We start from the raw sequence: 14,654 nt of genomic DNA, 5'->3' as shown, positions 1-14,654 counted from the left end.
AAGGTCCTTGTTTTTTCTGATGGCACATGCTTGTAGCTGCTGGTTTTATTGCACAGTGTTGTTCTGCACGTTCACAGCATGATTGGTGCCATGCCAGTATGTCACTATCCGTCCTGACACCGAGGGGTATTCCTGGCCAATCGAGGAAAATCTTGAAGAGTTTCAGTCCTAGCTGCTCACCAAAAGCGATGCTCTGAAATAATTGAGTCAGACATTTCGTCCTTCTGTTTGTCTGTTTTTGCTTCGTCAATTTGTGAGACTTAAGTACACACGATCTCACTCTCGATCGATCTTTTCCTCTCTTCCACTCGTGTCACAGCACACAAGAGAGAGCGAGAGCGTGGGAAGTGGCCGACAGGGGAGCTGCTCGTGCTCGACCGGCATGGCGAAGGAAGGCCTGGAGGAAGCCCTCCTGGTCGCGAGCCGCGCGACGGATGGAGGCGGCGACGAGGGCCTGGGGCTGGGGGTGCGCGACGAGGTGAAGAAGCAGCTGTGGCTGGCCGGGCCGCTCATCGCCGGCGCGCTGCTGCAGAACCTGATCCAGATGATCTCGGTCATGTACGTCGGCCACCTCGGCGAGCTCGCCCTCGCCGGCGCCTCCATGGCCAGCTCCTTCGCCACCGTCACCGGCTTCAGCCTCCTGGTACGTGCGCTCACCAACACCACAGCTTGTAGTTACTCCGCTCCACTCGGGCATCACACGGCTGTACGTACGTAAGCTCAAAGCGGCTTGCGCCTGGAGGATGGAATTTCGTCCGGGTTCCAGACCTCCGATACTATGTTGATAGTTTGCACAAAGAGACCATCGGCCGGGTGTGCCACAACACTAGTGATCTTGGTCTAGCTCCTCCTAAGATCAAAGTCCACGCACGGACATTGTTGAAGTGTGACCCTTCTCCTCGTGTAGAGGGTCGGAGATACAGTATGTTTTATATAGAAAATGTCTGTGTCTAGGGTACTATGATGGTGGCCTGGTCTATGCGCGTTATTGTCTGCTTTAGGACTTCCCTCTGCTTTGGGCGACCACAACAAAGGCCAGTCATTCTCCAATATTTGTTCATTCAGTTGCTGTCTAAACGAGAACCAGTTGAGGCCATTTCAACAACACCATGGTATTTTATAGCTATATTTACTGACAGATGCATCCACGTGGTACACGCACATACTTGTCATATCTTGTCCTCGACCAAAGTTTTTTATTTTTCCTAAGGCGAAGAATCCTTTTACAAATCTCAGTCCCTCCGCCAACCAGAGATACTCCCTCCTTCTAGATGTGTAAGTCATCTCATGAAAATCAAATAATCTCAAAACACTTAGGCGTGGTACATTAACTTCTACCTCGTTTCTTGTTTTTTGACATATCAACCAATGAGAGATGAGGGTGTGCAAGTTTTTAATGACTTGAGACTACCAAACATGACATGTAGTGGTTAGTTCATTGCAGCAATGCTATTAATTAATAATTAAACATTAAAGTCTCTCGTTTTTCCCTCCTCTTTGGTCACGGTGCACAACCTAAGATGACTTATTCACCTAGACAGAGGGAGACAAGGAGTACACACAATAACATAACGCGCAGGCTGCAAGATGCAACCAAAATACAAAATACTCAACAGGAAAGGCACTCAAAAACAAATGAGTCGTTGTGCGTCTAAGTCGAGTGAGATTTTGCCATATATGTCTTGTGTTTAAGAAGTGCAACTTTAGTTTAACTGGATGCCGGTCGTCCTGATGTGCGTACGGGCTCCTAGTGTGAACACCAAATCATAGGTGCAAAGCCCAAATGCCGGCCATTGAGATTTCAGTCAGCAATCTCACTTTCATGACCTTTTGCATCCTTGCCTCATAAGGAAAGAGCAACCCATTGAGAAAACTAAATACATGGATCCGTGGGGAGGAGCCCTGTCATCGCCACCTCCCTAACCTAATGAGCAATGGCGACGATGGCGAGTGGGAAAAAAGGTCATAGTGAGTTGCCAAGCTGAATTCACCTCCCTAATGAGCACAATCAGTTGACGTGCCTTTGCACACCGTTATAGGGGAGGAGTAATGGCCTCATCTCAGATCTCAACAATCCGCAAACCTAACTCAACGTGCCGATGGATAGATCGGATCTACTTCCTCTGTTCCTAATTATTTAGGTCTTTGTAGAGATTTCACTATGAATTATATACGGATGTATATAGATGCATTTTAAGTGTGGATTCATTCATTTTGCTCCGTATGGAGTTCACTTAGTGTAATCTCTATAAAGACTTGCATTTAGAAACTGAGGGAGTAGGAAAGGACCGCGTATCAAATGGTGCAGAAGGGCACCCGGTGAGTATGTGGTCCATCGACTCATCCTATCGATTCACTCTTGGTCACACAACACATGGGGTGAGGGGGGGACCGATTCAAGAAAAGGAGGCTCTGTTATGGACGGACGTGATGGATTCTTTTTTCCCCTGTTGCAAGTTTAACAGCTAGCCCTCGCATTTTCTACCACCTTGATCAGCTTGGAATGGCGAGTGCACTGGACACCCTCTGCGGCCAAGCATACGGAGCCAGGCAATACCACCTCCTCGGCGTCTACAAGCAGCGGGCGATGGTGATCCTCACCCTGGTCAGCATCCCCCTGGCCGTGGTGTGGTTCTACACTGGCGAGATCCTGCTCCTGTTCGGGCAGGACCCCGACATCGCCGCGGAGGCCGGCACCTACGCGCGCTGGATGATCCCGGCGATCTTCGCGTACGGGCTGCTGCAATGCCATGTCCGGTTCCTGCAGACGCAGAACATCGTGCTCCCGGTGATGGCGAGCGCCGGCGCGGCCGCGGCGTTCCACCTCCTCGTCTGCTGGCTGCTCGTGTACGTCGCCGGGATGGGCAGCAAGGGCGCCGCGCTCAGCAACGCCGTCTCCTACTGGGTCTACGTGATCGTGCTGGCTGTGTACGTCAGGGTGTCGGGCTCCTGCAAGGAGACGTGGACGGGGTTCTCCACGGAGGCGTTCCGCGACGTGCTCAGCTTCTTCCGGCTCGCCGTCCCGTCGGCCCTCATGGTCTGGTGAGCTTGCTATATTTATTTTACTCTTCCTGAAGTTGCCAGATATTTATCACACAAACAAAATGTGGATCACATGATGATGATGATGATGATGTTGATGGTGCAATTGCAGCCTGGAGATGTGGTCGTTCGAGCTCATAGTGCTCCTGTCAGGCCTTCTTCCCAATCCAAAGCTGGAGACTTCGGTGCTGTCCATCAGGTAATTAATGGCAGACCGAAGTTACCACATGTTACACTGAATTTTTTTCCGGTTGAAGAAACACATGTGCATTCTTGTTCTTGGCAGCCTCAACACCGCTGCCTTCGTATGGATGATCCCCTTTGGCCTCGGCTCTGCCATAAGGTAAACTTGTACCACACCCTACTAACCTACTGTCCTTGACTATATTACGGCTTGTGCTACAGCCCTGCTCATCAGATCGATCTGTATCTCTACTGATCATGCAGCACCCGTGTCTCAAACGAGCTCGGAGCGGGGCGCCCCGACGCTGCCCGGCTTGCGGTGCGTGTCGTCGTCTTGTTGGCCATGGCGGAAGGACTGATCATGGGGTTGGTGCTGATCTGCATCAGATACGTCTGGGGGCATGCCTACAGCGACGTGGAGGAGGTTGTGACTTACGTTGCCTGGATGATGCTCATCATCTCGGTGTCCAACTTCTTCGACGGAATCCAGTGCGTGCTTTCAGGTACAGATTATCGACATCTTTTCGCCACACGAGAGTGCAAAACTTAAGTAGCTGCCATTCGAGTTCGTTGCTAGATGATATTTACTAATCCCTCGGTTTCATATTAGTTGCCGTTGATTTAGTATAAATTTGCTAAATTAGCGACAACTAATATGGAACGGAGGCAGTACTAAGCACAGAAACCAGAAATCATAGACATGCCTGCGTTTGAAGCAAAGATAAGATGTTCTGTTGTGATGTGCAGGGGTGGCTAGAGGCTGTGGATGGCAGAAGATTGGTGCTTGGATCAATCTTGGTGCCTACTATATCGTCGGCATCCCCTCGGCCTACCTCATAGCCTTTGTCTTGCAAGTCGGCGGGACGGTACATCTTGTCCCCTCAAATGATCAAAATTTTCCCTTTTGCTGCCCTGAATTTGAATTGAGTGCCTATGGGGCAGTGGTTTTGGGGTGACTGATGCTGTGGGTTTTATCCTTGAACCAAACAGGGGCTCTGGTTGGGCATCATCTGTGGCCTGATGGTGCAAGTCCTGTTGCTCATGACCATCACGATATGCACAGACTGGGATAGAGAGGTATAAATGCAGAAATAGATGAATTCGAGCTGATCTATAATTTACAGGCGGTCTAAAACTCTGAATTATTTCAGGCGGATAAGGCAAAGGACAGGGTATTCAGTTCTTCTCTCCCAACAGATTTCGCAACTGAAGACCATACCTAGACTATCAACCGAAGAAACTAGGAAACAGAGATGACCCAATTTCATCGAGCCTTCGTGCCAAGGCTCACACTGTTTTAGTTTACCAAAACTGTACAGCCTTATCCCTAAATCAGATACTTGGGAGAAGTTTCATTATGATAATATATCCAGCCACTACCGTTGCAACCCCAGCCAGATCAGATAGCTTGAGTGCAGCCAACATATCGCACGGCACTGAGAAGTAGAATTAATAACTGAAAACATCTACTAGGATAAATTACCATCAAGTCAGATCCACATGCTAATCTTAGCACTACAATTTAATGGTTTGCAGTTCCAAGAGACACAGTATAATTTCCCAAAATCTACAATTGTGCGCAACCATTGTCTGGACGAGGCCTAGAGTCATTCACCAGCTGCGAATGACTCAATGAAGATTCCGACTTCTGGATTTTGCGACTCTGGTATCTTGGGTCTCATCATCCCTCTTCCTTTTCTTTGACGGTGCATCATCCCAAATCCTTGACGATACTTCCTGTGATCTGCCATGGTGTACTGAAGCATTTGCTCTGAACCAGAGCACTGCCCTATTTGCCCAAACGTTTGACTTTTTCCATATAAACTCAGCCTTCCTCGTCCATGCAATTACCATCATATCTTGATTTTCACTTATTCCAAGCTTCTTGCAAATAATGGCCAGGCAGCATAAAAGAAGATTACACTTGTCGGATTTAAGAAGAGGAAAATACTCAGTACCATATAATCGTGCATATTTCCATGTCTCTCTTGAATTCTCCACAGATGGATTGGCAACATAGGTTCTGCAGACTCTGCACAGTGAAATAAGAGTGTTCTTCGTCATCTGATGCCAAAGACATGCTCCTAGCTGAATGAGTGATGCATGTAGTCCAAAACAAGCACGCAGGTATAAGTTTACAGCATGTAGTCCTGTAAAAGCCAAGTCCTGCTCATAAAGCATCTGACACATTCTCTTTGCATCTCCAAGACCCTTGAACTCATACAAGAAAGGGGCCAAGGTGTTCCTGTAGACCGACTTTGTCTCGTATATAAGTTTTAGGGCCTCAATGCATTTCTTATCTGGCTTAAACCCGGTAAGCGGAAAGTCGGTATTATAAAACCTGTAGAACATACCGGGAATGTGCTTAGCAACTGCAGTCATGTAGTTCTCAGGTGACTTTGTGAACAAGCGGAGTGTACTGGCCGATATGTATGCACATGCAGCAACATACTGATCATCTTCAATGCCCTCTGGCCTAACATATGGGTATGTATGAGCATGACTTCCCCCAAACGCTCGTGCTCTCAAAGTATTGATGTCTATGTCTGCTGCAGCTGCACAAGGGTTTTTAGCAGGAAATACATGAGACACCATATCGAATTGTCTCATGTTCCAGGCTAACAACATGATATTTGCAGCCCTTCTCTCTGACATTTCGTGAGTTAACCCAGTAAGTACATCCTTACAGAGCTCCAATAAGTTGCACCCATTTAACCTGCGTAGATGTATGCTCGGGAGATCTGGCAGACAACTATCTCTCCAAGCCTTTTCTCTGACTCCTCCTGGGTTCAGGGTCATGCCACTATCCTCCATTAGCTCATCTCTCATAACGAGTGGAAAATTTGGGACAAACTTCTTATCAGGATATTCTGGAAGAGTGATATCAAATGTGGAAGCGCTTCTTGGTTGAATTGTGGCAATGGCCGAGCAGTTTATTACAGCAGCTCGAATCATTTCTTCCTCGTGAGCTTCAGGTGAACCTTTGTTTGAGATCGGTCTCACAACCTCCTGATTTAACATAAGAACACAAAATAATAAAGCTTTGAGCAAATAATAATCTCATAAAAGCAAATTATTTGTTGAAATACACAGGTAGTAACCACACTCCAAAGTTAGCAATAGATGTTAGCCTTCTATATTATGTTCAAAAGAAGTGGCCTTCTATATTATGTTAAAAACAAGGGGAGTATTACTTGGTAAAGGCCCCACATATCATTAGGCAACTCAGTTACTTTTATTTGAAGGAAAGGTCAAAGATGTCAACAAAAGTGTACATGAATATGGCTTTGCAGTACTTCATAGCCTTGACCCTTGAGAGTCAAAAGTGAAAAATATAAATTTTATGGGCAAACCAAGAATGTCCCATCGTGGGCTGGGACTCAACTAAACATGGTGTCATCAATGAACCATCATTGGGGTAAAAGCAGAACATCAAGTTTACTTAACTCCCACCCTATAGCAGAAATTAACTGGGTACTATTTGGGGATGCCAACACTGCCTACTTTCAGGCCATCGCCAATGGCCGGAGGCGACGTTGCTCCATCCCTCTCCTCTGGGAGGGTGGACAGTTGTTTCAAGACCCTCAGGCTATTCGCCTGCTAGTTGACGACTTTTACAAGTCTATTTCAGGGTCGGCAGCGGAATGGTGTCGCCCTAGCTGACCATTTCTGGTCACGTGACCAACAGATTTCCCCCGCCGAAAATGCAATCCTGCTAGCCCCCTTCGATGCTGCGGAAGTGGAGACCCTTGTTAAAGCTATGAACCCGACGTCAGCCCCTGGCCCCGATGGCCTGCCGGTTCGCTTTTTCCAGGCCTTCTGGCCGATGGTCAAGGATATCATCCTCGACCTGTTTAGCGAGCTCTCTAAGGGTACCTTAGATATGTCCCGACTTAACTACGGGATTATCTCCTTGATCCCCAAGGTACCGGGAGCGGCGGACATTAGACAATTCCGCCCCATTACAGTCCTAAATGTGATCTTTCGGATCCTCGCTAAAGGGTACGCCTCTAGGGCGGCCCTTGTCGCTCCTCGGATTCATCATCCGAACCAGTCAGCCTTCACGAAAGGGAGATTTATCTTAGATGGGATTCTTGTTCTTCATGAGATTATCCATGAGGTTAAGAGCAAACACCTTCGTGCGGTCTTCTTCAAGATCGATTTCCATAAAGCTTATGATACGGTGCACTGGTCCTTCCTTCGGGAAGTGTTGCTGAAGCGTGGCTTTGACCCCCACTGGGTAGCACGGGTAATGCAATTAGTTACGAGTGGCCGGACAGCGGTTAACATCAATGGGGAGGTTGGCCCATACTTCATGACTGGCCAAGGGGTACGGCAGGGCGACCCGATCTCCCCATTCCTTTTCAACCTTGTGGTTGATGCGCTCGCCTCGATTCTGGATTTGGCCAAGCATGCGGGTCACATTAGGGGGATTTGCCCTCATCTGGTGACACCTGGGGGTCTAACCCATCTCTAGTACGCGGACGACACCATTATGATGGTCGAGGGATCTGATGAGGATATCCAGAACCTTAAATTCCTCCTCTGCTTCCAGGAGATGTCGGGCCTCAAAATAAACTTTGGCAAGAGCGAGGTAATGGTCATGGGATATTCCCAAAGGGAGGCCCAGCGGATTGCTAATCGTCTGAATTGCCGCTTGGGCTCCTTCCCGACGACTTATCTTGGCGTGCCCCTTAGCGATGCACGACTCCTGGAAAAGGATTTCCGCCCAATAGTCGCCAAGCTCCAACCTAGAATGGAGCCTTGGCAAGGGAGATGGCTTTCTAAAGCCGCTCGAGTGATTCTGATGAACTCCTCCCTTATTAGCCTACTGATGTATATAATGGGATTCTATAGTCTTCATGAATCCCTTCATCAGGAAATTACCAAACTGCTTTCCCGCTTCTTTTGGGCGGGAGAGAACAATAAGCAGAAGTACCATATGGTCAAATGGTCTGAGATCTACAAACCTAAGGACCAAGGAGGCTTGGGAGTCATCTCCTCCAAGCGTATGAACATTGCCCTCCTGTCCAAATGGCTTTGGCGGATCCAGACGGAGGAGGGTGGCCTGTGGCTTCAGATTATTCGTAGGAAGTACCTTCGTGGGCAACCACCCGCGTTTGCCTCTAGGGCTGGAGGATCCCAATTCTGGCAATCGGTGATATCTTTGCTTCCGGTCCTACGCATTGGGACCTCCATCCAGATAGGCTCTGGATCTACCACCCTCTTTTGGCTGGACCGATGGGCGGGACCCCGCCCCTTTGCAGAGCGTTTTTACGCGTTATTTTCTATCTGTGTTCGCCCACAGATCTCTGTGGCTGCGGCATTAGAGAACCTAAGTGCGATTGCCTTTCGTCGCACCTTCGGGGCGATCGAACTTGCGCAATGGGACGAGTTACTGGAATGCATTGCCCTTCATCCTCCTTCTCTGGAACCGGATTCGCTATCCTGGTACCTCGAGCCAAGCAGTAGATTTTCGACTAGATCCCTGTACCAGGCGATTGTGCCTACGCCTGGTCCAGTGGAGCTCACGGTGCTTTGGGAGATCAAACTCCCCCTAAAGATCCGTATATTCTTATGGCAATGGGTTAGAGGACGCCTCCCCTCGGGCACTGAGGTCCGTAAGCGTAATGGACCCGGGGACGGTCTTTGCCCCATTTGTCTGGTTCCGGAAGACTGCAACCACATCTTCTTCCGGTGCCCGGCGGCACAGTTTTTATGGAGCTGCTTTCGGGAGGTAGTTGGAGGCACATGGTGCCATGACAACCTACCGGATTTGTTCGGGGAGGCCCTCCGGCTTCCCGGGTCCAGGCGCGCCCCTATTTGGGTCGCGCTAGGCACCTTTGCCTGGTCCCTTTGGTGTACCCGCAATAAATTAGTCGTCAAACGAGTGATTCCGTCCCGTGTGACTGATGTGATCTACAAAATGTGTGACCTCCTGCAGCTTTGGAGACCGCTTAGTAAGCGGAGCGATCGAGCCGTCATCAACAGCATCATGGCGGGTCTTCGTGCCTCGGCGGCGTCCTTTGCTCCTCCTCCGCCACCTCCACCGCCCCCTCCTGAGCCAGATTAGCGCCTCCGAGTACTCTTTTGGGGTTTGTCTTGCTGTGCCCCCAGCATGATTCTATGACTTATTGTACTGTAACTTGATGTTGGATGCTTGGTGGTTGCTTTATAATATAAAGCGGGGGGAAACCCTTTTTCGTTATAGCAAAAATTAGCTTTTAGGCACTGAGACAAAAATAAAATCTTCGATGTTGTCTCGTCATGAAATTATGCACACTAAAAAAACAAACAAGAAACTGCTAAACCTGACAGCCAGCTGGACTTAACGGCTTGGGGGGCATATAAATGACGATGATGACATGGAAAGCATATCTTTGGAAAACCGATGGCGTTAAAGGAATTGGCACTTATCCAGTGGCGGTTCATGTAATCAGTGGTTACTCGTGGAAAGTTCTGGCTTACTTTGTCATGAAAGATTTCAAGCATCAACATAACTCTCAAGTCCCAACAATGTAACTCGAGTTTCAATTTGCATGAACAGAATACGATTCACAGGTTAGTAAGTTTAATGCATCCAATTCTATATGATACATGAAAAAGCCTTTGAGATAGCCAGCCAAACCATTCATTGTATCTATGTCAACCAAATGTTAGCGAACACTATTGTTGCTGACAAGTCTAAGAAACCATTTGGGAAAGCCCCACACAAATGTTCACTTCCTTGGCAAACAACTGCTTAACCTTTTTTTAGAGAAAAGGCAAGAGCCCGACTTTATAAATAAAGCCACCAGGTAGAGTACATCACCAGCACCCGACACCCAATCAGAGTTTAAACACCAAGGAAGTTAAGTAGCATTACAAGGCCACCAGCCTCACATGGCACGCAGGCCAGCACAGAACTAGATATCGTAAAAGAGAAGATCAGGAAGCCGTCCTCAAAGATCGCCGAAGAAGGGCAGACGCCGTAGATTTCATCTTGGATTGCATGGCGTCGAAAGCCTGGAGGTCCCCCTCTTTAGTCAATAATCTCCACTGCTGCAAAAAACCATTGGCTTTAAATAAGCAATTGACAGGGTTAGCCGGAAAGATACACTCAATCGAGAACTTATTCCTAGTAGTCCACAACGACCACCCTATCGCAGCCCAGCCAACTAAGAAAACCCTTTTAGATTGTCCAGATAAGAGATTAACACACTGCCTCAGGTCTTCAAAGGAGGAGGGGAACCAGTTAACATGCAGCCAAAGTCTGATGCAGCACCACATAAGTTTCGCTATGGAGCAATGAAAAAAAATATGTTCGGTGTTCTCCAGCGCCCCACATAACACGCATCTATCGGAACCCGGCCCGTTCCTTTTCTTAATCTGGTCAGCCGCCGGAAGCTTACCGCGAACAGCTTGCCAAAGAAAGATCTTGATCTTAGGTGGGATTCGAGCCGACCAGATATCTTTGAACTTGACCGAGTGTCCACCAGGGATAAGCTTAGAATAGGCCGATTTAACCGAGAAGCGCCCCGAGGAGGAAAGGGGCCACACCACGGAGTCCTCTTCCTCCGAGAGCAGGGGGAAGCAAGCAGTAAGGCGCTGCCAATCTTCCAACTCTATAGGGGAAAGAGAACGCCGAAAATCTAAAACCCAACCCTTAGCCAAGAGCTCAAAGATAGAAATCTCAGCATCATCACAGTAAGAGAACAAAGCCGGAAAAGCAACCGCCAGCGTGGAATCCCCGACCCACCAATCAAGCCAAAACCGAGTGGACTTACCGTTCCTGACAACAAACTTGACAAGGGACCGAAAAATCGGCCGGACTTTAACCAGTTGACGCCAGAATTGAGACCCACCAGAAGCAGGAGCAAACATAGGGCTCGAGGAGGGGAAATATTTAGCTTTTAGGATCGAGAGCCAGGTCGGAGGTTCCTCAAGAGTCATTATCTTCCACCACCATTTGATCAGGAGACAGTTATTCATAACCCGCGTATTAATAATGCCAAGGCCCCCTTTGTCCTTGGGGCGACATATAGTGTCCCATCTGACCAATCTATATTTGCGTTTATTATCCGCAGCATTTCAGTAGAAAGCACCCCTATGCTTGTCGAAACCAGAATGAACCCCATTAGAAAGAAGATAGAAGCACATCAAGAACATTGGGAGTGAAGAAAGACAAGAATTGGTAAGGGCGACCTTGCCCGCTTGCGTATTATATCGACCTCGCCAAGGTAATACTCTGTTGCCAACTTTGGTGACCACCGGGGCGAAGTCTTTCGCCAGAAGCTTAACCGGGGAGATGGGAAGGCCTAGATACTTGAGAGGAAAGGACCCAAGAGAACAGTTTAGAAGGTGGGCCACCCGCTGCGCCTCCAGGTCTGAAACCCCAGTCACAACGACCTCACTCTTGGAAAAATTGATTTTAAGGCCTGAAAGCGCTTCGAAGCAAAGTAGAAGGAATTTCAGATTGGTGAGACTGTTCTCATTGAGCTCCATCAAAATGATAGTGTCGTCCGCATATTGAAGATGAGAGATGCCATGAGGGATAAGGTGAGAGCTCACCGGGGTAATATGACCGGCCAACGCAGCTCGAGAAAGGATGCGAGATAAAGCATCAGCCACAAAATTGAAAAGCAAAGGAGATGCTGGATCCCCTTGTCTGAGACCCCTATCGTTAGCAAAAAACTTGCTAGTTTGACCATTGACAGCCACAGCCGTGTGTCCACCAGAAACCAACTGCATCAGGCGGTGCATTACAGGCCACTCGAAACCCTTAGCCAGAAGGACTTGCCGAAGAAAGTTCCAACTCGCCGAATCGTAAGCCTTCTCAAGATCAAGCTTAAGGACCACCGCCTTGGTCCCTCGAACCCGTAGGTCATGTATTATCTCGTGTAAACAAAGCACCCCGTCCAAGATGAACCTCCCTTTGATGAAAGCAGACTGGAAAGGGCTAATGGTCCGATGCGCTATGGGAGACAGCCTAGTGGCCATGCCCTTAGCAGGCATCTTGGCAAAGTTGTTGATTAAAGCAATAGGCCGAAACTGGGAGATGAGATCAGCGCCCTTGATTTTAGGTATGAGGGTGAGGACAGCGTAGTTAAGTCTAGACATGTCAACAGTGCCCAGCCAAAACCCTTGGATGACAGCAGAGATGAGGCCTTTTAGTTGGGGCCAGAACTGTCGAAAGAAAGGGATGGAAAAACCATCGGGGCCAGAAGCCGCGTTAGAGTTGGCAGTCCGAATAGTGTCAAAAATTTCCTCCTTAGAAGGGGGAATAAGCAGGAGCTCATTATCAGCGGGCGAAACCCTATCAAGGGGGGCCCAGAAGCCCGGGGCAAGCGAGAATCCGAGGTCTGGTTTAGCCGCAAGCAGATTAGAGAAGAATTGTACAACGTGCCAAAGAATGGCCGATGGGTCCGAGACCCTAACACCATCAATAATGAGACTATGGATCAGGCATCTACGCCGTCTACCATTCGCAATGGCGAAGAAGTAAGCCGTGGGCGCATCACCCTTAAGGGTCCAATTAATCGTGCCCCTTTGCTTCCAATAAACTTCCTCTTGGCGGTGGATATCCAGAAGCGCCTTCTCAAGGCCATACCGAACTTGCCACTCGGCCTCCGAGAGCCCACCATTATCCGCACGGTTGTCAAGAGCGCTAATTTGGGCGCCCAGCCTAACTTTATCGCGCCTCGCCTCAGCAAAGTGGTTCTTGGACCAGCCCCTAAGAAATTTGCGAAGGAAGTACGAGACATGATGCCAATCATCCATAGGGCCAAAGGTACGGTGGGGAGAGATTAGACAGTCCAAGATCTTCACCTGAACTGACTTCAGGGACAATAAGCAAAACAACATGAATAAAGTATACATTACTAGGGAACATTTCATAAAGTGCTATCATCTCTTATCAATAGAAGTCAAGCCTCATCTGAAATTCAAGCTCGACATCACCAATAGTACACAACTGAAAGTCTGGAACTGATAGTATACTCGTTGGTCTTTCTCTATCACAATATCTCACACCAATGGCAATGCGTTCATTAAACATTAGCATGTCTACCCCAGCGCCCTACTTGAATCAGGTCATACTATGAGTTTTCATGTTTAGTGAGTTGTCCAAATATAGTGAAAATGGGATCTGTCCAATGTCCCTAGGGCAGAAATTAAGGCATGGAATAGAACCTGATCATCCCTCCACAGCAAACTCTGGCGGTCCATAACTATCAAGTGTTCCGAAATGCAGAGCCTGAACAGCAGGAAGCCGAAAAATGTCAGAACATAATAATGAATTAATGATACTAACAGAATTTGGAAGATGCAACTCCCACAACACCGACCGTACCCTTGAAAAAGGATAATATTACTACTGTAATCACAGTTCACAGAATAATCTTGGCATTGAGATCAAGAAAAAGTGTGCCTAACTTATTTGCACAAAAGGCTCTAGGATACGAAACTTATCACCATGAACTCCAACCGAGTCCCAAATCTTAACTAGTACTACTAGCATCTTCCATTTTATAGCAACAGAAAATCGCAATACGCCACACAAGAAAATTGATCTGAGTACAACAAATTGCAGGCACGGTCACGGAGACAATGCTCCCATCTCTCCATAGAAAAAGTAAAGACTGCTCCCAACTCGACAAGAAGAGAAAACCTCTCGAGAGAAATCAAAATCCATGGCAGATGCGACAGGCGGAACGCACAATCCCTAGATTTCTAGACGCACCGGATTTCTCCCCTGCAATGACCTAAAGCTGCGGCAACGAATCAGCCCCCAAAATCTTACTGTAGATCTAACTTCCCGGAAAGAACTCCAGAGCGCCAAAAAAAAAAGCGGAAAATGAAACAAACAAAGGATACAAGGAAATATTTTTTTAGGGAAACCAGGAACAAGGATTGGAGAAGAAAGGATCGGCATTCTTACCTAGACTAGAACTGAAGCATCGCACGAAGGGAAGCTCGAAGGAATTGTAGAATGGTTTTCCTGTTTCCCCCCTTTTATTTCCCCCTTCCGTCGCTGCCTTTGTAACACGAAGGGACGGAAGGAGAAGGGGTTTAAGGGAGGGAAAGCGAGGAGCCACATTGCCACGGGCACAAATGTAGAAGGGTTTAATGCTGACAGCAAGCAGAAATGCATATCTGTGTGTAACTCAATTTAATAAAAAGACTGTGCTAACGACCGGATGGCAGAATGCATAAACAATCGCCGCGCAAATAGGCATGCATGCAGGATGAGCCATGACGACTTTGCATTAGCGCCGTAGCTTGCAGCTGCATTGTTAAATATGCATGCATATAAAAACAAAACTGCTGATGTCATCAAAGATTTCTTTGAAATTCAAACTTTAAAACGTTTTGTAGCACAAACCATAGCTCTGATTGAAAAACTGCTTTCACATAAAAGATTCGTCGCGACGAGATCTTCGAATCTAGAT

At 47.9% G+C, this 14,654-nt stretch overlaps 1 protein-coding gene and 1 long non-coding RNA gene across 2 annotated transcripts; one reads left to right on the top strand and one right to left on the bottom strand.

Moving 5' to 3' along the window:
- The first annotated feature begins 233 nt into the window (after positions 1 to 233).
- LOC123157508 (protein DETOXIFICATION 16) lies at positions 234 to 4,613 on the top strand. Its single transcript, XM_044575802.1, has 8 exons — positions 234 to 643; positions 2,498 to 3,042; positions 3,155 to 3,241; positions 3,329 to 3,385; positions 3,490 to 3,728; positions 3,973 to 4,091; positions 4,216 to 4,302; positions 4,377 to 4,613. Exons 1-8 carry the CDS (start codon positions 383 to 385, stop codon positions 4,446 to 4,448), a joined length of 1,467 nt encoding a protein of 488 aa, XP_044431737.1. The 5' UTR covers positions 234 to 382; the 3' UTR covers positions 4,449 to 4,613.
- A 5,279-nt stretch (positions 4,614 to 9,892) lies between these two features.
- On the bottom strand, positions 9,893 to 14,280 carry LOC123157509 (uncharacterized). The gene is made up of 3 exons (XR_006479017.1): positions 14,144 to 14,280; positions 13,396 to 13,459; positions 9,893 to 10,266 (listed from the first exon to the last, which is right to left on the bottom strand). It is a non-coding gene; the product is annotated as an uncharacterized lncRNA (long non-coding RNA).
- Between the last annotated feature and the right edge of the window lie 374 nt (positions 14,281 to 14,654).

This window comes from Triticum aestivum, chromosome 7B, assembly GCF_018294505.1.
Source record: "Triticum aestivum cultivar Chinese Spring chromosome 7B, IWGSC CS RefSeq v2.1, whole genome shotgun sequence".
Taxonomy (NCBI): domain Eukaryota; kingdom Viridiplantae; phylum Streptophyta; class Magnoliopsida; order Poales; family Poaceae; genus Triticum; species Triticum aestivum.
The sequence above is the reverse complement of the archived record's forward strand: the minus strand, read 5'-3'. Positions and strand labels throughout refer to the sequence as shown.

What these genes read in the sequence shown, in the direction of transcription:
- LOC123157508 (XM_044575802.1), top strand. Translation starts at nt 383, where the DNA reads ATGGCGAAGGAAGGCCTGGAGGAAGCCCTCCTGGTCGCGAGCCGCGCG. An exon ending in CCGTCGGCCCTCATGGTCTG is followed by an intron (nt 3,043 to 3,154) that starts GTGAGCTTGCTA and finishes GTGCAATTGCAG; the next exon opens with CCTGGAGATGTGGTCGTTCG. An exon ending in GCACAGACTGGGATAGAGAG is followed by an intron (nt 4,303 to 4,376) that starts GTATAAATGCAG and finishes GAATTATTTCAG; the next exon opens with GCGGATAAGGCAAAGGACAG.